Below are 25,367 nucleotides of genomic sequence, written 5' to 3'. Positions count from 1 at the left end.
GGGTGGGCCCCTGATTCCTCCGGCCACCTCTACCCCTGCCTGGGTGTCTTCCTCGCTCGCTGCTGGGCTGCCTGCATAGGGGCTTGGCCCCCACCAGTCTTTTTCTACTCTGTGAAGTGGGGCTCTGCATCCTGCCTCCCCTCCGGCGCTACGGCCCACCTAGGGGTGGTGTTCGCGCGCCCATTCCCTTGCATCTCACCGCATCTCGCTCTGGATTTCTTGGGGCCGGGCCCGCTACAGAGGACCGACACACCGCAGGGTGCCATTGCAGGCGGAGTTGCCCCCACTCACTCTACTGTCCGGCAGCTGGTGGTGTAACTCCCTGGGCGGTGTGGGGTCTCCTCTCCAACTGTTTGTCGCCTGGTTGCCGCCCCGGCGCTCTGGGCCCAGCCTGGCGTGGGTGATCCTATGCCCGCACAAGATACGCAGGGCCCCTAAGCTCCCTTGACCGGCAAGGCCTCCACCTCCCACGAGACCCGCACTGCCCTAGACCACACATACCCCCTGCTGGCCTACACCATCTCTGCGGCCACGCTGTGATCCGCCTTCCCCACCCTGCTGGCGTACTATCAGCACCCCTGAGCCTACAATACTAGGGATTGGCGGCTACAGCCCTGTCTACGTCTCCTCCGGCGACTCCTCAGCCATTGCCCATCTCTGACTCTGCCAGATTCGCTGGAGACCCCCCACCACTATAATGTCCAACAGAGCGCGGGGGGCTAACAAAGTGGGCGCTATGGACAAATTTGCCAAGGCGGCCCCTCGGGCGGATCCTGCGTCCTCCTCTGCGACACAAGAAGACTGCGAGACATTGCCGGATCCCCTGCAACCAGACCTCACCACCATGATGGAGTCCATGGCCAAAAACTTTGCATCCTTCCATGAAAAGCTGGACGACATCAATGCCAATGTCGCCTCCCTACGCGCTCAAATCGACCAGCACGGGTCCAGGCTCACGGAGACGGAGCAACGGATAGGGACCAACGAAGATCACATTCATACCCTCCAGACCACAGTTACAGAGCTCGTCCGCGACATGAAACAGGTCAAGCCAAGAACGATGACCTAGAATCGAGGTCACGGCGGAATAACATTCGAATAGTGGGGGTTCCCGAATCAGCACTCAAGGCCCGAATGGAGCCCGCTGTTGAGCAGCTCATCAAAGATCTCCTGGGTAACCCTGAGCTCTCACCATTCTTCACGGTTGAAAGAGCGCACCGCTCCCTGGCACCCCACCCTAAACCTGGTGACTTCCCCAGGCCAATCATCGCAAAATTACTCAGCTACAAAGACAGGGATCACATTCTCCGCTTGGCCAGAGAGAGAGGGGAACTGAGGCTTGAGTCCCAAATCATCAGAATTTTCCCTGACTTTTTGGTGGGGGTCCAGATGGAGCGGCGCCGATTTAGCGGGGTTAAGATGCTGCTGAGAGATAGGAAAATTGAGTACTCTATGCTTTTCCCTGCTCGCCTGAAATGTATTCATCGCAACAAAAGCTATTTCTTTACGGTCCCGGATGAGGCCGTTAAGTTTATTGAAGCACAGGTCCCCCTGTTGAATCCTCCGGAGGAACAAATGGACGACGATTGACCTCGCACTCTCGAGGTTCCTCCGCTGACCTCGGGCGGATGATGAGGCCGTGACACTGTTCACCTGGCGCAAGGCGGCCCCCCCCCCCTGTCATCCCACTTGCTGGCCGGCCAATGGCCCCTGGCACCTTAGCTAGTATTTCTCATCCTGTGGGTGCCGCCTCTCTGTGTTTCACGATTCTATTGCCAAAACCCAGGCCACTACTCCAGAAACCGGGCCGCACCGTCGTCCACGGACCTGCGGTAGACCCAATTTCGTCCTTGCTATTCTGAAAACCATGGTTATCCTTTATTCGTAACCTCTACTCTAATAGTCGAACAATGCTGGAAAATGTGTATGTTGATATTCATCCAAAGTTTTAATATTGGTGGGCTAGACGGCAGCAGCAGCCCCCACTGCAGCTGCAATGCCGTTTATGGCGGTAAGTTTGTGTTCGAGCCCCTTTCGGGCTACTTGTCAGGCGTTGCCGAGTTCGGGATGGCACGCAGTTTCACTTCAGGGTGGTTGCTTATACACTGCTAGGTATTACTGGGCGGTGAGGGTGGGGGGTGGGACAGTTGGGGTTTGTTTTTCGCAAAAAGGCGGGTTGGTCTTGACCGGTGTGGCAGGGTGGCAGGCCTGCCTCATCACAGCGCTCCAATTAAAGTTCAAAGTGAGAATCCACATCTGGGATGTCCCTTAACTCTTTAATATGGCTATTAGGATATTGACGTGGAATGTACGGGGGTTGACCAATTTCACCAAATCTCGCAGAATTACTGCGTATGCACAGAGGCATGGGGTCAAGATTCTCCTGTTGCAGGAGACACACGCTAAGAAACTCTTGGCTTCAAACCTCGCACAGTCCTGGGGCCCCAACAGGTACTATACTCAGTACTCCACTCAGTCCAGGGGAGTCCTCACTCTCATCCACAAATCAATCAGATTCACACTTCACACATCCCACATTGATCCTGAGGGCAGATTTGTGATCCTACACTGCACCTTAGCCGGCGAAGAATGCCTGCTTGTGAACTCGTATGCTCCCAATATTGATTCTCCCGACTTCATGGATACGGTGTCTTCCATTCTCATGAAATATGTTGATGTCCCCATTGTATGGGGCGGCGACATGAATCTCATTCTTGATATAGCCCTAGACAGGACAACTACGGCCCGGAGGCCTGTAACCCGAGCGGCCAAGCCGCTGCTAACCCACATGAGCTCCTTGAATCTACATGATGCTTGGAGAACACTCCACTCCCAGGAGAGGGACTACACCTTTTACTCCACGGTACACGACAGTTCCTCGAGAATAGATCTATTCCTCCTGTCAGGTAGCCGGATGGGCAGGGTTTCCGATGTTAAGATTCTGGCGCGCACACTCTCCGACCACTCCCCCGTGCTACTTCAGATCCAGCTGGGTTTCGTCTCAGGGGCTCACCCAGCCTGGCGTTTCAAATCCAACGCTCTATCAGATATCGTTTTTAGGGCAGAGATACTGGCTGACATAAACCTGTTCTACGAAAACAACAAGGTCTCCGACACGTCCGAGGGGACCCGCTGGGAGGCATTCAAAGTTTACATCAGAGGAATGTGCATCGCTAGAGAAGCAGGGGTCCTCAAATCCATAAAACAGGCCTTAAACCTCTCTGAATCCAAACTTAAAACTTTAGAACAAGAGTATACCTCCAAGCCAGCACCTGCCACCCTAGCGAAAATTAGGACGGAACTGGAACTATTTGAAGCACATGCCCTTAGCGAAGTGAGATACTATACCCGCCCTGTGGCCGCCCGAAGATATGGCGAGGGGGACAGGCCGGGTAGAACCCTAGCCAGGCTGGTCCGGTCTGAGGGAGGTGGGTCTCATATAGATAGCATTATCGATGATAATGGGTCGAGACACTGGTTAGACCATGCTATCCTTGACACTTTTGCCAATTTTTATGCCACCCTGTACGGCCCCCAACCAGAGCACACGGCCCGTGACCTTGACGACCTGCTAGAGTCCATCCCTATGACCTTGATCTCTCAAAGCACCAGGGAACTTCTCGATGCCCCGTTTACATTAGACGAGATAGTCCGGGTGATCTCGGATCTCCCCAAGGGCAAAGCCCCGGGACCCGACGGACTCGCATCTGAGTTTTATCAAGAGCATGTTGCCATACTAGCGCCGATACTGCATGGGGTCTGGACCGAATCACTCCGCTCACACACCCTCCCCCCCTCTTTAAGAGAAGCATTAATCACAGTCCTCCCCAAACCAGGGAAACCTCCAGACGAATGTGGCTCCTACAGGCCCCTGTCCCTCATCAATACTGATATGAAGATCTTTGCTAAAGTAATTGCCAATAGATTCCTCCCACTCATGCCTCACTTAGTCCATGCCGACGAGAGCGGATTTGTCCCTGGCCGCTCTACGGCACTTAACGTCCGGCACCTATTCAACGTACTGTCTAGAATCGACCCAAACGCGGACACAGTGGCAGTCACACTAGACGCCCAAAAGGCGTTCGACATGGTCTCGTGGCAATACTTGTGGGCTGTCTTGGAGAAAATGGGAATTGGGCCAAACATGATCGCCTACATAAAACTGTTGTACACGGGACCGTCGGCAAGGGTGCTAGTTAACTCCGTCCCCTCTTCCCCCTTCGAGTTACACAGGGGTACCCGACAAGGCTGCCCATTCTCCCCCATCCTCTTTGCACTTGCCATTGAACCCATGGCCGATCATGTCAGAAATCGTCATACTCATAAGGGCGTCCGGTTGCTGGGCACACCAGAAATCATCTCGCTGTACGCGGATGATGTACTCCTCTACATCAGACAACCCTCCATATACTTGGACCCTATCATTCGAGATATAACAAAAATAGGCACCTATTCGGGCTTCACCATAAACTACTCAAAATCCGAAATCTTCCCCCTCACTAAAACAACTCAGCAACCGTCCTGCGAGTTCTCCCTACGCTGGTCCCCGGCTGGGATCAAGTATCTCGGGGTTCAGGTGTCACGGACTAAAGTCTCCCTGCTGACAGATAATTATGAAGCAACGGCGCAGCTCATCGAATCCAAGATGCTTAGGTGGCGAAATCTCCCTCTATCCCTCGCAGATAGAGTCTCCCAAATAAAAATGATCGCGGTACCTAAGCTACTCTATATATTTGTAAATGTGCCAGTGTGGCCAGGCAAGCAGTATTTCAAGAGGCTCCACGTGTCGTTTCCTCAATTCCTCTGGCACTCGGGGGCGGTCCGTAAGAAGTGGCAACATATGACCCTGCCCTATGAGAAGGGGGGCTTTACTGCCCCCGATTTAACTTTCTACTGGAACGCTGCACAGGCCCAACATGCTACCCATTGGTACACACACCCCAACCCGCCCCCACATGTTAAATTGGAAAAAATGGCGGGTGACAGTACGCACATCATGACCCTCCTATTACACCATGGCTTCCACGCGGATGCTCCATGGGACCCGGTAGCTTCCACGATTAGGGCATGAAACAATATCCTTTCCCCCAGTCCAGTAGAGCGCCCATACTTTAAGTGGCTCCCCTTATGGCAATTTCCCGGCCTCACCCCCACACATGACCAACACCTCTCTCAACGCTGGGAGAGCCTGGGATATCGTGCCCTGACTGACCTGTACCCTGATGGCTCATTCATTACCCCCCGAACATTGCGCCCCGGGCACTCCAGCTCCGCGCTCGACTTGTTGCAGTACTACAGATTGAGAGCAGCGGTACGGACAATGTGGCCCTCCTTCCCAGAGGAGCCTCCTGACTCACCTGAACTCCTGTACATAGAGAATTCCACAGGCTGTAGGGGCATAATATCCTCCCTGTATAAAATGCAGATGGGCAAAATAGAGAATACCTCCCCGGCACCACGGGAGGCATGGGCCAGTGAACTCAGAACAGAGATCACTGACGAAATGTGGGGCAAAATGTGTGCACACACGCGCAAAGTATCACTCAGTGCCAGGTTCCGCTGCATCCAATACAAATTACTCAACAGGCTCTACTACACGCCGTACAGAGTGGCAAAATTCACGCTTACTTCGACACATAAATGCCCGAAATGCGAATCAAATGAAGCAGATCATGCTCATATGTTTTGGTCCTGTGCTGCGCAGGTTTTGGGGGGAGGTGACAGAGGCACTCTGAGATAATTGACGCCCCGGTAGAGATGGACCCATTGGCCTTGCCGTTTGGCATTTGGACGGGAGAAAATGTGAGGAAACTGTCAAAATTCTTGAATGTTAGTGCTATTGTTGCCAAAAGATGCATATTACAATGCTGGAAGCGCCGCACTCCCCCCACCCTCAACATGTGGTTGAAGGCCCTCACATGGGTACAAACATGCGAGGAGGAGTACATCGGCACCTTGCCCGCTCCATCCCGCCCTGCAAATGTGTGGACTGAGTTCTGTAGTTACCTAAACAGCAAGGATGGGGCCGAATGGACCTCCGCCCCTTCCCCGGCACCACCGGACTCATCTTGACACTCGCCGCATGAGTACTATTCTGCTGTTCCACTATGTTCTCCCCTCTAAAATGTGAAGTTGACATTATTTGTGAGGCAATGTATATTGATGCTGCAATGCTGTTTTTTCTCGCTTACATGCTAACTGTGCTGTACCTGTCTTAACCACCTGCCAATAAACAGAAGTTTTAAAAAAAAAAAGAAACAATCCCATTGTCAAATGTCTCTTCCGCCGGATGCCAATTCACAGGCCTTCCCTGGTCTCTGGAGCTAATGTCCCAGCCCCAATTTGTACAGTTCATAAAGTTATTTCATTACCCCTCCAGGTGTTGCAGGCTTCAGTGTTCCTGAATACTTCTTCAGTGGTGGTGTCATTGAGGGATTCCTAATCCTTGTATGCCAGAGGGGTTATTGTGGCTTCTGCCTTCCTGAACTGCCAAGACTAGTTTGTTATGGGAGTCCGCCCCAAAGGGGAGTTAGTTGGCCAGGCTTAAGTGAAAGAGGGACAGAGAGAGAGACAGACAGAAGTCCCTGTCGGTCTGTGCAACCCTATAACCATTTAGCTGCTGAAGCGGTCACCTCTCTCTTGTCGTAATCTCCCTGACCCAAGTTTGCTCCTCCTCACGCCTTTTGGTCCTGCTTAGAGCCACTGAAACTGCCTACTCTGGCTTTCGAGGGACGGATTCCGTCTAGTCTCCTTCCTCTTTCCTTTGCCTCCTGATGTTCGATTACCTCTTCTTACCTCGCACAAGCAAGAGAAGAGGTCAACATACATCATGGCTTTTGGTGTATGGGCATGAAACAGCAGTGTGTGGACCTGTTAAATGAATATATAAGAAATACATTTCCCGCTGGAGGAGTGCTGGGCGCAGGGAGCTGTGGCGTACTGATAGGCACTGGAGGCTGCTGTGGCAGTGGATACAGGGCTGCTGTGACTGTCACAGGCAAGGGAGCCTGTGTGGTAGGGACTGGCGTGGGCAGCTGGGGCTGCGTTGGGCCCGGGGGAGCTGGCCCCAAGGGCTGCGTGGCTGTGGGTGCTAGCGGCTGTACTGGAGGGAGCATGTCCCTGATAATATCCCCAAGGACGCGGCCCATCTGCTGGGACCTTATGAGAGTAAGGAACCTCTCAAAGAGCCTGTCTTCACAGGCCGGAGGAGCGCTTGGTGGAGTCAGCATAGGCGCGGGGCTCTGAGGTTGCTGAGACCTAGGCGCACCCTGTCTTGCTGTATGTGGTGAGGTGTATCTGCCCTGTGCAGCTGATTGGTATGCCGTGGGCCACGTGCCAGGCAATGACCCGTCCCACCTGGTGACTCGTTCACCTACCTGGTCCCCAAAACGGGATGTGTCGGGCGAGCCGCCCGGTGGCCATTTTGTTGGGCTGCATGCCACGTGCCTGTGTTGTGGCGCTTGCCGCGCTGGGCCCGGCTTCCTCCAGGACGCGGAACGATGGAGGTTGAGGCCTACCCTGCACCTCAGGACGGGGCCTGGTATGCAGAGTGCCCTTGGCTGTGGCACCGGTAGTGCTGCATACAGGCGTCCCCTCAGACATCAGTCCGGTATTGGGGCGTAGCCCCTCGGGTTGATACCCGGTAATAGAACCTTGCGGTCCCTCAGCTGAGTCACCGGTAGGATTTTGCGACACCTCGGCCTGGTGGCCAGTAGCTGAAACAGCCTTGGTACGTGTGCTGGTACAAGGACTTGATAGGTCCCTCCCGCTCGTGCGCTTCCTGGGGAAGGAGTCGCCTTTGCGTGGTGCGGAGGAAAACACTGCACCTACCTTGGGCCTGGTCAACTGCTTACCAAAGGCCTTTAGGTCCTGTGGAGGCGACTTTCCGAAGAGCTCCCTCCACCTGGCTAATCTGTTCTTGAGAGCGTGCAGTGTCAGCGCGTCGCACGCGGTACAGCCTTCCCAGCGGTGGTCGGGGCCAAGGTAGTGGAGGCAGAGAATGTTGGGGTCGGAAGTCGGGAAGGGACTCTCACAGGCTGGATACCTGCTGAAGCCCACCGTCGTCGACATGCACCGGGGAGGAGCTTGTCGCCAGAAGACAGAGCGGTACCTGACTGAAAGAGAAGAAAGGACTGGGAGTGGCGCTGGTGGGTGGAGACAGGTGAGTGCACACTCCCAGGGCCGCGGCACCACGCGCATCTAAATTTGAAGGGGAAGACGATTTTTCTGGTGAAAAAGGTTCTGTCTCCCATCCCTAGCAAGGGACACCCCATACAGTATGGAGGAAAGGGGACGGGACATAGGAGTATGTAGGGTTACAGATACAGACCACAACAGCAGGTGGTGCCAAGAGGCAGTGCGGGTATGCAGCTGAACAGGCAGGGACCTGGACCCAAATTCAGAGGGTTGCCAGGTGACCAGTGTATGTATCAGACAGGAGATCAGCAGGGGGGAGGAAGAAAGAAGGCAGAAGCAAAGAGGAAGGCCTTGAGGGGCTTCCGGAACCTGTGATGGTTCTGCTCAAGTTTCAGAGAGGCAGGGAGGCTATTCGAGAGGGAGGCACCAGCCAAAGAAAGATCTGCTTTCAACTCGTTGCTTGGAGAAACGACTAACCCTCAATGAGTTGGAGGTGGAGGAGCGAGGAGCTTGAGTAGGAAGATATTTCAGTAGAGAGAATTGAAGGTATTGCGGTCCCAGGCCCCAGAAAGTCTTATGAACAATGCAGAAGGTCTTGAACTTGATCCTTGCTGCCATAGGGAACCAATGGAGGGATTTCAGTGCTTGAGAGATACAATCCATGGGCTTGAGGCCAAGGACGAGTCTCGCAGTCCTGTTCTGGATGAGTTGTAGAGGACGGAGAGTAGAGGCAGGTAGCTGTTGCAGTAGTAGCCTAGAGAGAACCAGAGCTCTGGAGACAATGAGCTTCTGGGGGAAAGTGGGGAAAGGAAGAATACCTCTGAGGGGGTGCAGCTGGTAGTTTGATTCTTAGACACGTCAGAGATGTAAGGCGAGAAGGAGAGTGTGGAGTCGAAGAAGATCCCAAGGTTCTTAGCCTCATAGGTAGGAGCAGGAAGAGGGCCCAGAGCGGGCAGCCAGTGACAGGAAAGGAAGGTGCTGGTGAGCCGATAAGGAGGATTTCTGTCTTACTGGCATTAAGGTAGAGATCTCTGGCGGCACACTGCGCCTGAATTGTGGACAGACAATCCAGAATGAGATAGGGAGAAAGGGCAGCTGAGGGCAGCCTGAAAGCGAGCTGAGTGTCATCCGCATAGCACTGAACGTTGGAGCATAGAGCAGCTGTGCAGTGGCCGAGAGGTGCCAGGTATTGGTTTAACAGCCAATGAGAAAGATTAGAGCCCTTGGGATCACCACAGGTAGAGAGAGGGATAGAGGAGAGGAAGGACCCAAGTTGGACGTGGGAGGGTTGGTCAGAAAGAAAGGAGTTCAGCCAGGACAGGGCCTGATCAGTGATACCCAGGTTATCACGGAGCCGGTTGAGCAGAATGGCATGGTTGACGGTATGAAAAGCAGAAGAGAGATCGAGGAGGATGAGGACAGAAGGATGGTTAGTGTCAAGGTTTGAGAGCAGATCTTCACAGATATTCGGGAGTAGCCAGACTGATGGTCATGGAGACAACCAACAAATTTAGTGTAACGGTTAAAGCTGGGAGATGGCCAGCTTTTCCAAGGGTTTGCCCAGAAAAAGAGTAATGGTGATCGGGCGATAGTTAGCCGGACAGGAGGGGTCGGCTGAGGGTTTAAGAAGAGGGTGCACAAGGGAGTGCGTCAGAGGGGAAGGGAAGGTTTGAGTGGCGAAAGAGTGGTTGCAGAAGTCGGCCAAGGCTGGAGCGAGGGTGTCGATATGGTCCTTGATGGTTTTGATGAACAGGGAAGAAACTGTTTTGAAGAGACTTTCATAGATCGGAATTGTCTAGAAACCTTGTCAGGGGTGAACAAAGGAAAGGAAGAGAAGGAAGGAGGAGAGGGGGCTGCCGGAAGGCCAGAAGTAGAGGAAGAAGGAGGAGGAGAGGAAGGGAGAGTGGACAGGATGTCCTGGGTTTTAGAGATGAAATGTGAAGCCAAGGCTTTGCAGACAGCCTGGGAGGCGACAGGAGAGGTAGAGACTGCAGCAGGATTGGCCAGCTCCTTACAGATTTTAAAGATTTTGGCCGAGTTGTTAGATGGCGCAGAGATGCGGGCTTGGATATGAGCTCTCTTCTTAGTGTGCACAGAGTCGGTACTGCCTTTGGAGCAGGCGGCATCCCAGTTTGGCAGAGTGCGCATATGATGCACGCTATTTCCTCTCAGCCACCCTACCCTTGCGTTTAAGGGTGACGAGGTCTGAATCGTACCAAGAGTTACAATTGACTTTGGGCTTCAAGCGGATCCTCATGACAGGGGCAAGTACATCAAGAGTGCCAAAGATAGAAGAATGGAGGTTGGAAAGGGCTGTGTCAGGATGCGAGTCAGCTAGAGGTGCAGGAGGGAGAGAGAAAGTGGCGGCGAAAGCCTCAACTGACACACGCTTCATGGTTCGGATGACCGAGAAGGTGGGTGGCAGTGCTGGGGTTGGCTCGGCCTGTGGAGAAGAGAGAGAGAGAGAGAGGGGGAGAGAGAGGGAGAGAGAGAAATAGAGAAAGAGGGGGAGAGAGAGAGAGAAAGAGAGAGAGAAAGAGGGGGAGAGAAAGAGAGAAGGGGGAGAGAGAGAGGTCACTCCAGGAGAGAGGAGTGGTAAGAGGCTTAGAGAGGGGGCAGGCTGAAGAGATCGGAACATCCAAGGTGTGCCCTGCAGAGTGAGTCGGGCCAGAGGGAAGAATAGAGAGACAAAGAGCATTGCAGAGGTTGCGAAAGCATACAGGTGGGTGTTGAGGTCTCCAAGAAGGAGGAGTTGACGGGCCGAGGAGAGGAGGGAGGAGGAGAGGTCCGCCCACTCGGCAAGGACGCAGGTTACCTGGCCAGGCGGCCGGTAGAAAGTAGCCACAGTAAGAAAGCGGCCAGGGGAGAGAGCAAGCCTGCAGACCAGGCATTCAAAAGGAATAGACCTGCATAGGAATGATAGAGGCAGGGATCCACTCCGGGAAGATCAAGGCCACACCGCCACGGGACGGTTGGATCGGAGTGCAAAGAGGTTCTTGTAGCCATCAGGGAGGAGAGTGTCAAAACTCGTGACAGATCTGGCCGTGAACCATGTCTCAGTAAGACCGAGAACATCAAGGTCGAATTCTTCCAGGAGACGGCAGATGTCAGAGGAGTGTTTGACAGTTGAGAGAGAGTTGAGATTGGCAATGTGGAGAAGGTTGGAAGAAAGGAGAACTAGAAGTCAATCTAGTTCAAAGTGTGCTCATGTATAGCTCTCCTATGGAGCTGCAGCTGAGTTTCCTACAACTGGTATTATCATTTCAGTATATTCAAAATGTCAAAAAAGACAAGCAAACTACTTGTATATAGTGCTTTCAATCTTTAATTGCATAGAGGCAAAAAAGTGCATCCAGAAGGAACAAGTTACTTACCTGTAACTGTTGTTCTCCAGCATGGGTCTGGCATGGATTCACATGCTCATGAATATTCCCCGTCGTCAGGCCGGGAATCCTCGGTAAAGAAAAAATCAGTATCAGTTTCGTTTCTGATCTGTCTTTCTCAGTAGTAACCAATCTCTGGTCTCTGGGTCATACTGTCCCCAGCCAATAACTGCCCTCTCCCTAAGCCCCCCCTCTGGCAGTCATCTTCCGATTTGGTAGCACGCAAAGTGGCAGTATGACTAAGTGAAGAGCCGCAGTGCGGAGGTGATGGCCACAAGAAACGCAGTCTTCCACGACAGGAACTTCAATGGTGCCGAATGCAGGGGCTCGAATGGCGCCCCCATGAGCCTGGTCAGCACCACGTTGAGTTCCCACACCGGGGCAGGGGACTTCACCGGCGGGAACGATCGGAACAGTTCCTTCATAAATTCCTTCACCAGGCGTTGGGACCACAAGGATTCCCGTCCTGTGGTTCTGGTGTTCCACCGACAGTAGGTACGGCAGCACTTGAGGGGCCGTATTCCGTAGAGGGTTAATCTTCTGTGCACGCACCAGACAGAGAACCTCTTCCCACTTATCTCCATAGCACTTGAGAGTTGAGGACGCCCTGGCCTTTGCAAGGACCTCTCTGCAGTCAGCTGGGATATCGTACGCTCCAAACTCTAGTGCTGCAGGAGCCAGGCCTGCAAGTTCAGCGACTCCGGGTCATGATGAAGTATGGCGCCTCCTTCTCTGCAGAGAAGATCCGCATCCGTCGGCAGCTTGACTGGTGGGGACGCTGACAAGTCCAGAAGGTCCGGGAACCAGATCTGCCTCGGCCACGCCGGTGCAACGAGGATCATCCTGCACCGGGACCTTTTGAGCTGGTTGATGAGTCGGAGCAGCAATGGCAACTGAGGGAACGCATATAGGAACAGGCCGTCCCAGGGGAACGGGAAAGCATTGCCCATGCTCCTCGGCTGGGGAAACCTGCTGGCGAACCTCTGGCACTTGGAGTTCGTTGCCGTCGCGAACAGGTCGATCTGCGGTTTTCCCCCCCATCATCGGAAGAGTCGATCCACTTGATCCCGACGTAGTTCCCACTCGTGGCACAAACGCAGCTCCCTGCTGAGTGGGTTGGTAATGGTGTTCTTTATCCATGCCAGATGAAAGGGCACCGGCGACGGCCCAATGCCACAGATCCTGGACTTCCTTGGAGAGGGCTGGGGATCTGGTTCCTCCCTGCTTCCGGATGTAGAACATCGTGGTGGTGTTGTCGGTGAAGATTCTCACCACCTTGCCCTTGAGGGACGGGAGAAAGGACCTGAGGGCCCAGAACACTGCACAGAGCTCCAGGATGTTGATGTGGAGCGTGTTCTCCTCCGGGAGCCAAAGGCCTCTCGCGTGAAGTTCTCCGGTGTGCGCTCCCCACCCTTCCAGGGAGGCATCTGTCGTCACTGTTATCTGGTGGGATGGGGTCTGAAAGTCTGTGCCCGCCGTCAGATGAGCACGGGTGCCCCACTACCGGATCGCTCGTCGGAAGGTCTCGTTGAACGGGACCCTGTCCTCGAAGATGCCCGTCGCTTGGATCCAGTGGCCGTCGAGATATATGCAGGCGGACATCATCCCGAGGAGGGACTTGATGGACCTCACCCTGGCCACGTCCGTGGCCAGCAGACGCTGCACCTTGCCCAGGATGGCCTTCGTCCTTTCCTCCGATGGCGAGGCCAGACGCGCCACTGTGTCGAGCTTGGCGGCCAGAAACAGTGCGACTTACGACTGGACCAGGTGGGATTTGGGAAAGTTGGAGAATCCCAGGTCCGTGAGCAGCTGGATGGTCTTCGCTGTGTGATCTACGGTGAGCTCCCTTGTCCTTGCTCGGATGAACCAGTCGTCCAGGTAGGGGTAGACGTGGATCCCCTGCAGGCGCAGCCGTGCCGCCACTGGTGCGAGGCACTTGCTGAACACCCTGGGGGCCGACTTCAATCCGAACGGGAGGGCCTTGAACTGGTAGTGCCATCCTTGGACCACGAACCTGAGGAACTTTCGGTGTCCTTTCAGAATGGGGATGTGGAAGTACGCATCCTCCAAATCCAACGACGTCAGGAAATCGCCCTCCTCCAGCTGTCCCAGCACGTGCTGGAGGGTGACCATCCGGAACTTCTGTGCCTTGATGTACTTGTTCAGTCGTTGCAGGTCCAGGATGGGGCGCCATCCTCCTGTCTTCTTTTTCACGAGTAAGTACCTTGAGTATACTCCGGAGCCCTGGAGCCTCTTCGAGACTAGCTCGATGGCACCTTTTTTGAGCATCGCCCTTTCCTCCAATAGCAGTTGAGGGACGTGATTTTCCTTCCTGGCCATGGGTGGAATGCGGGGCACTTTTTTAGAAATTCAAGGGCGTGCCCCTGGACCAGGGCGTCCAGCACCCAACGGTCGGTGGAGATGGACTCCCACACGCTGACGAACTTCGCCAGCCGGCCTCCCACCGGGGTACTTCGGTGGGGGCCCGACACCGCTGTCGGTTCAATCTTGCTTGGAGGACGCCTTGCCACCTTGGCCTTCCACCCGACTTGCCTCGTCCTCTATAGGCTTCCTGCAACGAGGAGCGGGCCGCTTGGCGGTACGTTGAGGAGCCACCGCCGAATCCCTTGGAGGCACCCAGCTTGCCGGAGAACGCCTAGGGCCTTAGCTGTCTCCGTGTCCGCCTTGATGGCTTGGAGGGACTCATCCACCGTTTTCCCAAAAAGATTGTTCCCGTTCAACAGCATGTCCAAAACCTTGGCTTGTACGTCCTGGCGGAAATCCATCGCCTTGAGCCACCCTTGTCGTCTAAGGCAAACGCTGTTGCCTAGCTGGCGGAAACCGGTGTCGGTAATGTCCATTGCCACCGTAATGGCGTGGTCCGATGCCACTTTGCCTTCTTGCAAGATCTCCAGGGCCTCGGCCGTCTTGTCATCCGGTAGGAAGTCCAACAGGGGGGCGATCTTGTACCATAACTCCCTGTTGTAGTGGGCCACGATCTCGAGGGCGTTGGCCGCCTTAATCTTTGTTGCCGCCGCCACAAAGGGGCCGAGTCGGGGACCCGGTGCTTCTTCTCGTACCAATCCCTCTTGGCAGGCGTCGTAGACGGGTTCTTGAGAAGGGTGAGACCATCGTCCCAGATGTCATCCAGCAGAGGCATGGCGAGGACTGTCTTCCTCTTGGCCTCACGCCATTGGTAAAGGAAACCTTCCTTCTTCACTTCAGGGCAGAGCTGAAAAAGCTTGGATGCCCTGGCGATCATTGCATGGAAAGATCCGATCTTGTTGGGCGGGGAGGCCCGGGGCTGGCGATGGGAGCTCCGTCCCGTCGTTGGTACCCGTCGTGGCCGTGTCCGTTCCCGTGTCATCCCCAGGGACGGGGGACGTGGGTAAAGGCTGAGCAGGCCGCGAGGGCTGAAAAGGCGGGGCTGGATGGATCCGTCTTCTCTTGTTTGGGGGGCTTCCCGCTGGGCCTGGGTCCGGCTCTGGCTCCTCCGTCGAGCCTGGTTCCGGATCCCCCGTCGGTGGTAAGGGCAATCTCGTCCTCATCTCCGAACATAAGGATTGTGTTGCCAACAAAATGGCCACCGAGTTATCCTGCGGCTCCGGAAGCGACAGGTGACTAGGACCCTCGCCGGTGCCGCCGTCACTCTCGTCGTCACCTTCGTCTGGATCCCTCCTGTGGGGACGGGCCCAGAGGTCGCCTCCACTGGTGTAGCCTCCACAGGCTGCGCCAGGGCCGCCGCGACTTCCTCGATAGAGGCCTTGGCTGGGGAAATGAAGGCCTTCACCGCCTTGGGCGGGCTTGGAGGAGGGTCACCGCCTCGCTCCCCCTCGGCTGAATCCTTTGAGATCGACCGGGGCCTCTCCAGAAGCTTACCCGGGTTCTCAGATTTCCTCTTCCCCGAACCAGAGCGTTAGCTCGTGGTTGATGGTGCCGGGGAAGGCGCGCCCTGTCTGGCAGCCGAAGAGCCTGACCGTTCGGCGCTCCCGGTGCCCGCAGACTCGCGGTGCTTTGCCTTCTGTTGGGCCCCCGTTGCCAGGGCACCCTCACAGGACTTAGAAGACCGCTCTGACTTCTTCTTCTTCTTCTTCTTCTTCTTCTTCTTCTTCTCACCTGATGGGCTCTTTCCTTCCAGCCAGTTGGAGAGACGAAGGTGTTGGTCCCTGATGGTCTATTCCGACATGTTCCTGCAAAACGCACAGTCCTTCTCCACGTGCGTTTTGTCCTCATGAAGGCAGTAGAGACATTTCAAGTGCTCGTCCTCCTTGAACACATTCTGTAGCTGGCATCCAGGGCAAACCCTGAACAGCTTTCCTGGCGTCGAGCTTCCTTTCTCCTGGGCCATGTTCGGGTAGGCCGCAGAAACTTCTGGAATCCTCCAAGAAGCGTAACTCGATGAAATCTTCACCCTTGAGGGGCGTAGAAAAATCTGACAGATCCCCGTTAATCGAATGTAGAGACGGTTGAGCTTGAGGCTCTATTTGACCGAAAAATTAGAAATTCTCTTTGAAAAAGCGCAAAAACGCAGCAAAAGCTCGAGAGCTAAACACGAGGGCTCCCAACACTTGAGCGTGCGGTAAAAATCTGAAGCTGGCTGCCAGAGGCGGGGCTTAGGGAGAGAGCAGTCATTGGCTGGAGGCAGTATGACCCAGAGACCAGTGATTGGTTACTACTGAGAAAGACAGATCAGAAACAAAACTGATACTGATTTTTTCTTTACCGAGGATTCCCGGCCTGACAGGGAATATTCATGAGCATGTGAATCTATGCCAGACCCCATGCTGGAGAAAGTCAGTGCCACTATTCGTGGTAGACCAATGCATTTCGGAGAAAGTCCGTCTTCAGCGCTAGGGCACCGATTGTGGTGGCTCTATGGCCTAAGTTCTCAAATATGCCTGACAGCATTTTTAATTCTCTGCCTGGCCAATAGATCTGCTGTCGCCTGACTGCAGGACAGCCGCCTGGACAATGTGGAGAAAGTTACCACCCTTGAAAGACTTCCGAAGAGGGGTACAGGTCAGAGGTACTCCCTGCAGAAGTGTAGAAGGAGCCCCAGGGTGGGCAGAGGAGGAAGGAGGAGAGGGCAAAGTAGCCAAGGAGTAGGATGAAGGCGCCGGAGAGGTGGCAGAGGAGGGAGGTAACAGTGAAGCCAGAGAAGAAGTAGAGGAAGCCAAAGAGGTGGCAGAGGGAAAGAAGGGACAGCAGTAGAAGAAAGGAAATTGATGAGGTGCGGGAGGCGTCCACCAAAAAAGAGGAGGTTGGCCTGAGGGCCTTGGACCAAGACAGTGGCATTTAGGTAAACAATAATGGAGTAGTAGTAGTAGTAGGGGGCCAGGAGGGCCTCCCACCGGGTGCCACCATTAATGGGAAAGGAGGAAAAAGGAGAGCGCACAGAGACCATATGTGGAGTCCATAGGTCTGGCGAAGGAACGACAAAGAGGATGTCGGTGAGGGTCTGTATGGAGGAAACATTGTGTAGGTATCAGCGATAGGGAGGCCTGGTTTGGAGACCAGGATATCCCTTTTGAACTTCTTCCTACCAGACTCAGTAAGAAGGGCAGGATAGTCAATACAGAAGCAGTTAGAGAAGATAGGAGAGAGAGAGAGAGAGCACCATAGATGATGCAGAGGGATGGGAGAGGGGAGAAAGGAAGAAGAGGGGAGTGAGGGGTGGGGACACAATGGTATGGGGAGGAGACACTAGGGGCAGGCACAAGAGGAGGGGTGCAAGCAGACGAGACAAGAACAAGACAAGAACAAATTAATTTCAATTCATGATGGGCTTGATGAGACAAAAAAGAAGAGCAGTCATGTAGCTGTGAATAACAAACCAGTTAACAGAGTAAGAATAAGGGATACTGAAAGAAAAAAGGAAAACAGGGGTGGCAGCAGTACGATGTGAGGGAACAACCAGGCAGAGGGAAGGCTAAGTAAAAGAACAATGATCGAGGGAACCTAAAGGTGGAGAGTGAAAAACATACAGAAGTAGGCAGTACAAGTATACAGCAGTCAAAGATAGCAGACACAAGAACAGCAGTCAAGGAAATAGGGCCCTAGAAGAAGAAAAAGCAGCAGAGCACAGAGTAGTAACAAAGGGGTAAGGGAAGGGGCTGGGATGGGGAAAAAGGGCAGGGAGAAGGAGGGGAGGGGCCTGCAGGGGGAGCAGGTATGCGCAGTGGACGCGTAGGCGCGAGCGAAGCCAAGGATGGAAGGGGCGCGGAGCACACGCGATCAAGGAATGCGAGAGAACCACGCGGGCAGAGGACGCGCAGGGACAAACGCACCCAAGGCTGGAAGGAGCATGTGGCACATGCGGTCAAGGAATGTGCGGGAACCACGCGGGCAGAGTATGCGCAGTCAAAGCCAAAGATGGAAGGGGCCCAGAGCACACGCAATCAAGAATTGCGAGTGAACCACGTGGGCAGAGGACGTGCAGATGCGAATGCAGCCAAGGACGGAACGGGCGCGGAGCACATGCGATAAAGGAATGCGAGGAAGCAACGCGGGCGGAGAACGCACAGGCTCAAAGACAAGGATGGAAGGGGTAAGGGAGTGCAATGGAACCACACGGGATGGGAGCAGGGGTAACGCAGGACGGAATTAATCAGGGAAAGGGGGCGCACCCGGAGTAGGGGGCATGGGCGGAGGGATAAGTCTTGGGGCAGGAAAGTGCAAGTCAGAGGAGAAGGTCACAGGTCAGAGGGCCTAAGAAGTGCAGAGCAAGCTAACTCCCCACAACTTCTTACCTGGCGGCTGCAGACAGGAGGGTGAGTCGTTCGCAATCACTGTCTACGCCGCAGCCCCCTTCGCCACCAAACACCTGCATCATTCAACATCGCAGACTTTTCCTGCGCGGGATTTGCCACAGAGGGTCCGAACCTCGGATTATATAGGCTCGGAAGTGTGGATGTAGCAGATGTGCTATGTTTCATTGGGCAGCATCTCCTGTGCACCTGCTTCGCTCAACACCACAGACTTGTCCTGCGAGGGCTTTGTCGCAGAGGGTCCAAACCTCTGATTATATAGGCTCGGAAGCGTGGACGTAGCAAATGTGCTACGTTTCGTCGGGCACCGTCTTCTGTGCACCTGCGTCGATCAACATCGCAGACTTGTCCTGCGAGGGCTTGTCCTGCGAGATATCCAAGTGGTTGTCTCTTTGAGGTATTAAGCAGAGGCTGCAACTGGCTAGTTGTTTGGACTATGTACTTAGGGCTCACCAGCTATTATCCTTGTACTTTATTGAAACACCACTTGCAGCAGCTCTATAATCTAGTGGCACAGGGTAGCCAATAATTTGTTGCATTTTCGCTGTTTACATTAATAGGTAAGCATTCAAGGGCAAGTGAGTGAGGTGTATTTTGGGCTGGCATTTAAGGATTTGTTTGCAGCATTCATTTAATGGAGCAATTCACATTACAGGACACGGTCCTGGGATACAGCATTGACAAAGAGCTATTGGGTATCATGTTGCAGCTAAATAGCATGGTCATGGACAGTGGGTGGGGGAGCTGAATTTATAGGCTACTTTTGTATGACCCAGGAAGTTAGGTAGGGTTACACACTCACCCCGCTCAATAGCCCAGAAAAGAAACTTGTGCAAATGGCTGCTGATGTACCTTAAGATGTGAGAAGGCATGCCCTTGTACTCCTTTATTCACATAACACTGTGCTGATGACCCATACCCCAGTAACTTGCAAAAATGAGTCTCCCACTATGAAGCCTTTTTTAAAGTTAGAAAACCTACACCCATTACAATTAAATTGACAGTTGTGTGGAAGACCGGAGGCATTATAAGAATAGACAGTGGTATCTGATGTTACGTGCCATAGAAAGAGCTGGGAACACTTGAGTCGATTTGTTTTAAAGGAGTTTTGACAATGCCTATAGCTCAGGTATGTGCATCAGAATTTAGAGATGATCTATTGTCTTCACCTTTCTATGTTTCTAACATTATCTTTCAAAAGCAGATAAACGTTCACTGGAAAAGATATAAGAAGCTATACCCCCACCCCTAGAATTATGAGGTTAGGGGTGACCTTTCTCCCTTTCAAGTTGGAATGTGGGCGAGAGATATAAGGTCCGCAATGATAAGGATGGAACCAAAAGCACAGATATACCAATTGAGTATTAAAAGCTGCAAGGGAACAAATGAGAGCATGGCTACGTTTTGCACTTTGATAATGCCATTGAAGACACAGCTACAAACCGGTTAATGGTTTGCCCACCTTATAAAAATCTCAGAAAAATATTTTAATTTGTGCTTTAAGAAAATGTTACTTTACTCACTACAAGTTAGTCTAAATGTATATGCTTTTGATTGGAGCCTTTTCTACTAGGTTCACAAGACGTAATGCGTCCTTCCCCTCAGGTCTGTGGAACAGATGAGCTAAGTGGATTTGGGCGTCTCAATGTCCACCTTGGCAGAGTGTACACGAAATATGGTGTGCGTATGTGCAAGGCACAAGGCCTATGACCCCCTGGTCTTAAAAGCACAATACATCACTGAGGCATGTGAACAACGTTAGCTCTGTCTATCTAGCGCTCAACTCCGAACTAATCTTTTCTTAGCAAAAATATAAGTGTGTTAGGGAAAGGATTTTTTTTTACAAAAGAAAGGCTACTTTCCCAATTTACAATAGACATTCCAGTAGTTATGCAAAGTGCATGGCTTCTCCCTTCCTGGTGTGGGACATAAACTGATTCTAGGGCTCCTCAGTATGCAATGCCCAAGACTGCCTTAAATTCAAGTTTCAAAATTGTTCTTTTACCTGATTGTAGTGAGTTTCACAATATGCCAAGCCTCTCTTTTCGTAGTGACGATGTCCAAGGAAGGCCTTCTCACACTTTGCACACACAAAATGCTGTAAACAAAAAGATGGCAATTTTATAATCAAACATATACCATAGGTAAACATTTTAAGGTATGAACTCAAGCAACCCCATATCACTGCAAGGAGAACCCGGCAGAACATCTTTCTCCATATCAGATCATGCCATCAATCACCACCCTCAGTCTCTGAACTGCACCGTTACTCTTCATAGCTAGTCTCAGGTGCCTCACACAAAGTCCTCCACACAAATTAAGATGAACCTTCATTTCTCCCTCCATCTCCAGTTGCCAGACAGAAAACTCACCATAAAACCACCAATCACTAGTAGAGGAATCTTAGTTATAACTTTCTGGATTTACCAAAATGTTGCATTTAAAAAAAATGTATTGTGTTCCAGGTTACTCCCGCCACGCGATTTACAAGGTAAGCACTATTTCTATAACAATGCCACATTACCGTCTCAATACAGTTTTTAAACTGTCGATTTGTGTAGGTTCTACGTTTTGTGAGTATGAGTGCTTCTTCAAGAACCTTACAGTAGTAAAAACCTGAAAGACCCACACAAAGACGCCCATTCATCCAGGCCTTCATCCATCCATCCATAGGTACTGAAATGTCATATGCTAAGAACGTTATGCTTTTTTCTACAAAGAAAACCTAAATAGGTAAAATATCTGGAGCCCACAGCAAATTACGTTCCATTCTGGGGGCTCAAGGCTCATTTGGAGAATTGCTCTCAATTCTGGGTGGAGCTGATCTAAATGTTTTACTTCAAGCAAATGCTACTCTCCGCCACAGAAACTCGCAACAGTACACAAGTCATATTCCCAAGCACATTTCCCACTTGAAGCATGTTCACAACTGTTCAACAAACAAATTGCTACAAATATGCTACATTGTTGTTTTTTTACTTATATTTTTATTGCCATTTTTCTTAAAGGTTACAAACATCTCACAGTTCCCAAATTCTACACCAGTTTAAACAAATCAAATCCCACAAACTCTCCCTCTCCACCCTACTTAACAATAAAACATGAATGCCCTTCTGGTCATTTAGCTGCTCAAATCATAAGATGCGACGAGGTAAGGCTGGTAATAGTTACAATACCACATCCGGGACAAGTTCCCTACTGTGATGGCAATCCGAATTCAACATCATTAGTCTGACAATTCTAGTGGAAAGGAGCCACAGGGCTCCAGGCTCCTGAGGATATCTGCTGTTTTGGTTAGGCTACACAGAGTTCAACCTGTATCTAGGCTTTTACACAAGGTTTACTAAATCCCCATTTCGGGATAAACAGGCCCCAGTCCTGGTGGAACAATCCTATACAGTCGTTAAAGCCATACATTTTTCAATTACAAATATGTATCAGAGATTATTCATTCAGTCAGCTTTTGTCGGTGTGGTCGTTCTTTTCGACTTCTGGGCAAGCGCCTATCTCCCTGCTCGGAACATTGCCTCCCACAGTCTGGGGAATTGATACTCTTTCTCCGTCACCCACTGGGATACCCAACAACAATTGTAGCACAACTAGTGTAAGCTGAATCCCCACTATTTCCTTTATCCAGCTCAGAAGCTCAGGCATGTACTTTTTTATACTTGGGCAAGACCACCACATATGAAACAGGGATCCCATTTGGCCACATGCTCTGGGGAAAAGCAGTGATACTCAGCTGTACACGGAGAGTTCTAGGGGGTCTAAGTACCAGCAACGTAGCATTCTGAAATTGTGCTCCACAGCTGCAGTAAAAAGATTGCCATGCAACGTAACCCTATGGACTCCCCCCTCACCCCCTCCAAAGTATCTTCTGAGATTTCCATACTGGTCTGCGTTGCCCAATACTCTTTGTATTTTTGCCTCCCCGTGGTATCCTCTGTCATCAAAACACTGTATAGCTTAGAGAGTATCCCTTTACTGGAGACTGCACTGTCAATGGTTTGATCGAAGGGTGTAAGGGGGTGTGCGAACTCGACGCTCCATCTGGGGTCTACTAGAATTCCTTTCAGGCGAATGTTTTTGAATACACCAATTGCCTCTTGCCCCAACATTTCGGTGAGCACCTCATATTCCTTAAAGACACCCTATGCGAAAAGTCACCCTGCTCTTGCAAATCCTTTGTCCGACCATGTCTGCGCGTGTCGGAAACCACATTTACTAAAATCCAAAGGCACCCCCCACAATGAGTGACAGCCAGGAGGAGTATATCATTAACGCCCCCTCCCCACCCCCTTTTCCATAGAGACCACAGTACTCCCAAACTTGGATGAGTTTTAACCCCATCAGGGACTGCTTTAATCGGTGACCATAAAAAGACTAACTTTTTTTTAGAGTGGGTGAACATGTCCTCCAAGTATGTTGAGTACGTGCCCAGGCCATCCCTCATGTGTTCCAAAATGATCTGCAATTGGGCCGTCATGTATTAAAGTTGGAAGTCTGGTATCCCATTACCCCAAAAGTCTCCAGGCAGCGTCAAGGTTGTTTTCTTAACGCTAGGTTTCTTACCCAGCCAAATGAATTTAGCCATCTTAATATTTACATTTCACTCGGAGAGCGTCATCGGGAGGGGCGAAAACAGGTACAACCGATGTGCCAGAACGTTCATCTTCACTGAGGTCATTCTACCATACCACGAGAGGGTGAGGGGTGCCCAGCGAGTGAGTTATGATCTTATTGCTTCTAACATAGGGAAAAGATTAACATCTGCCAGTGTTTGCAATTGCTTTGGTAGTCTAAATCCCAGGTAAGTAATCGCATCCATCTCGACACCTAAGGTTATTATGGTTATGTATGCTAGAGTCCATGAAATGCAGAAGCAAGACACTGGATTTCGCAACCTTTACCCTTAGGCTGGAAAAGAAACCAAAAGGAGTCTATTTGCGCCAGAAGTTCAGGGAGGGAATGGTGGACATCGTCCATGTAGCTCAAAATATCATCCGCAAATAGGGATAATTTAAAGTTCACCTCCCCACATTAGATCCCCCTAATCCCTGGATTCTACCATATAGCGATCGTGAGTGGCTTCATAGTCAATGCATACAACAGGGACAAGAGGGGACAACCCTGCTTCGTACTTCCAGTAAGAGGGAAAGGGGCTGATAGTATCCCATTCACCCGTACTCTGGCTTTTGGGGCTCTGTACAGAGATGAGATCCACTGACGGAAGTTGTGCCCAAACCCTATTTTCTGCGAATCATTTGCCATGTATACCCATTCCAAACGGTCAAATGCCTTTTCAGAATCAATGGCTACCAAGCATGCGTCTAAATCGTGTTCCTGGGCGTAATGGATTAGATCTATTGTCTTGCGGGCATCATCAGACCCTTGATGACCTTTGATGAACCCAATCTGATCCCAGTGAATGAGGGTCAGCAATACTCGGTAAAGTTTGTTTCCCAACAGTTTCACCAACATTTTACATCTGTGTTCAATAAGATCGATCGGTATGATGGACATAGAACAGGGTCTTTTCCCTCCTTGGGAATCGCCACTATTATGGCTCTAAGCATGGAGTCCGGGAGCACTCCACCCTCCAGTCCATTATTAAACATTTTAGCCATAAACAGTTGTCAGGTGGAGTGGAATGACTTATAAAAGCAGTTCTAAGCGTAAAGCCACCACCATTTTTGCCTTTCGTTGTTCCCGCAGCTTCCAGGCAAGTATCTTGTTCACTCTATCCCCTTTTTTGAGATATTGTTGTTTAAGAAACATCTGTTTTATTTCCATCTGATGAAAAATAGGGCCTTCAATTTGGCGTTGTACCTTTCAAGTTTATCCGTGTATTAGACTCCCTCGCCTAGTTTCAAGGCTTCAACTTTACCCCTCAAATCTGCCTCCTGTTTATCACATTCTCTCTTCTTCTGGGAGCCTATTCTTATGAGTTCAACCCTAATCGTAGCCTTGAAGGCTTCCCACAAACCCGGTATCCCCATCTCCCCATTGTCGTTAATTTGGAAGTATTCTTTTATACTGGTCATTAGCGCCTAAGCCACCTCTCTATCCTTCAAAAGGAAGTCGCTACACATCCACCTTTCCTTGCGTCCCTCCCTCAACCAGTCCCCAATACTGACTCTCACTAAATCATGGTCCAACCATCGTCTCGGCTTTGTGGTTGATTCTGCAACATGCATTTTCAAGTTACCCTCCAAGAGAATGTAATCTATTTTTAAATAGGAGCCGTGTACTCGGGAATAATATGTGAACGGTGGATTGCCTCCCCCCACCTGAACCATGGAGTCCATTACCCCCAATTCGCTGTTGATTTGTTGAAAACGTCAGGATTGTGTTACCTGCGCCTGAGTCGGGTAAAGGACCATGTTAAAGTCTCCCCTCACCACAAGAAGACCATCGACGAATAATTGGAGCTTCCCCCTTAACAACTCCCAAAACAATGCTTGGCCTTCATTAGGGCCATAAACAGACCCCACCGTCAATCTATTTCCTTTTACCAATCCTTTCAGAAAAATAAAGCGCACCTCCAGGTCCTTATGTTCACTGTCTACCACCATGCCTAGCTTGCTAGCTACCATAATTGCGAACCCCTTTTTTTTTGTTGGTTTAATCCGATGCCTGATGGATTGTGTCTACGGTCCCCATTTTCAGCAATGGCTCCCTACCTTTTTGTCAATCAGTCTCTTGTAGGAACAGCAAGTCCAGCTTCAATCGACTGAACTCTCATACCATCAGGGATCTTTTATATGAGGAATTTAGAACCCGAACTTTCAGGGAGCCCACCTTAAGAGAAGAGCCTAACTCAACTCATTTGGTCCCCTCCAGAACATTAGAATCCCTATTAAACACAATTAAGCCTCTTCTTGCATTATTTTCCCATCGCTGAATGTCCATACAGTGCTTAAAACATGTTAAACATCTTCTTACCCCCAAATGTTAATAGTAACAACATCCCCTTCCCCCAAACCACCACCCTTCAGCATCCGGCCTTGTGATGATGCACATATCAATATAGGACCAGACCACCATTTACCCTCAGTCCACCGGACTCCTATTCTGAATA

At 51.5% G+C, this 25,367-nt stretch overlaps 1 protein-coding gene across 2 annotated transcripts in view; it reads right to left on the bottom strand.

Moving 5' to 3' along the window:
- Positions 1-25,367, bottom strand: part of LIMS2 (LIM zinc finger domain containing 2) — a 589,342-nt gene that overhangs the window by 100,969 nt on the left and 463,006 nt on the right. For both annotated transcript variants that reach the window (XM_069617874.1, XM_069617873.1), the window contains exon 7: positions 20,292-20,384. In XM_069617874.1, coding sequence (XP_069473975.1) covers positions 20,292-20,384 — 93 coding nt within the window. The remainder of the gene's footprint in view (positions 1-20,291; positions 20,385-25,367) is intronic.

This window comes from Ambystoma mexicanum, chromosome 10, assembly GCF_040938575.1.
Source record: "Ambystoma mexicanum isolate Mex_15411 chromosome 10, UKY_AmexF1_1, whole genome shotgun sequence".
Classification (NCBI taxonomy): domain Eukaryota; kingdom Metazoa; phylum Chordata; class Amphibia; order Caudata; family Ambystomatidae; genus Ambystoma; species Ambystoma mexicanum.
This window is presented reverse-complemented; position numbering and strand designations above follow the sequence as displayed.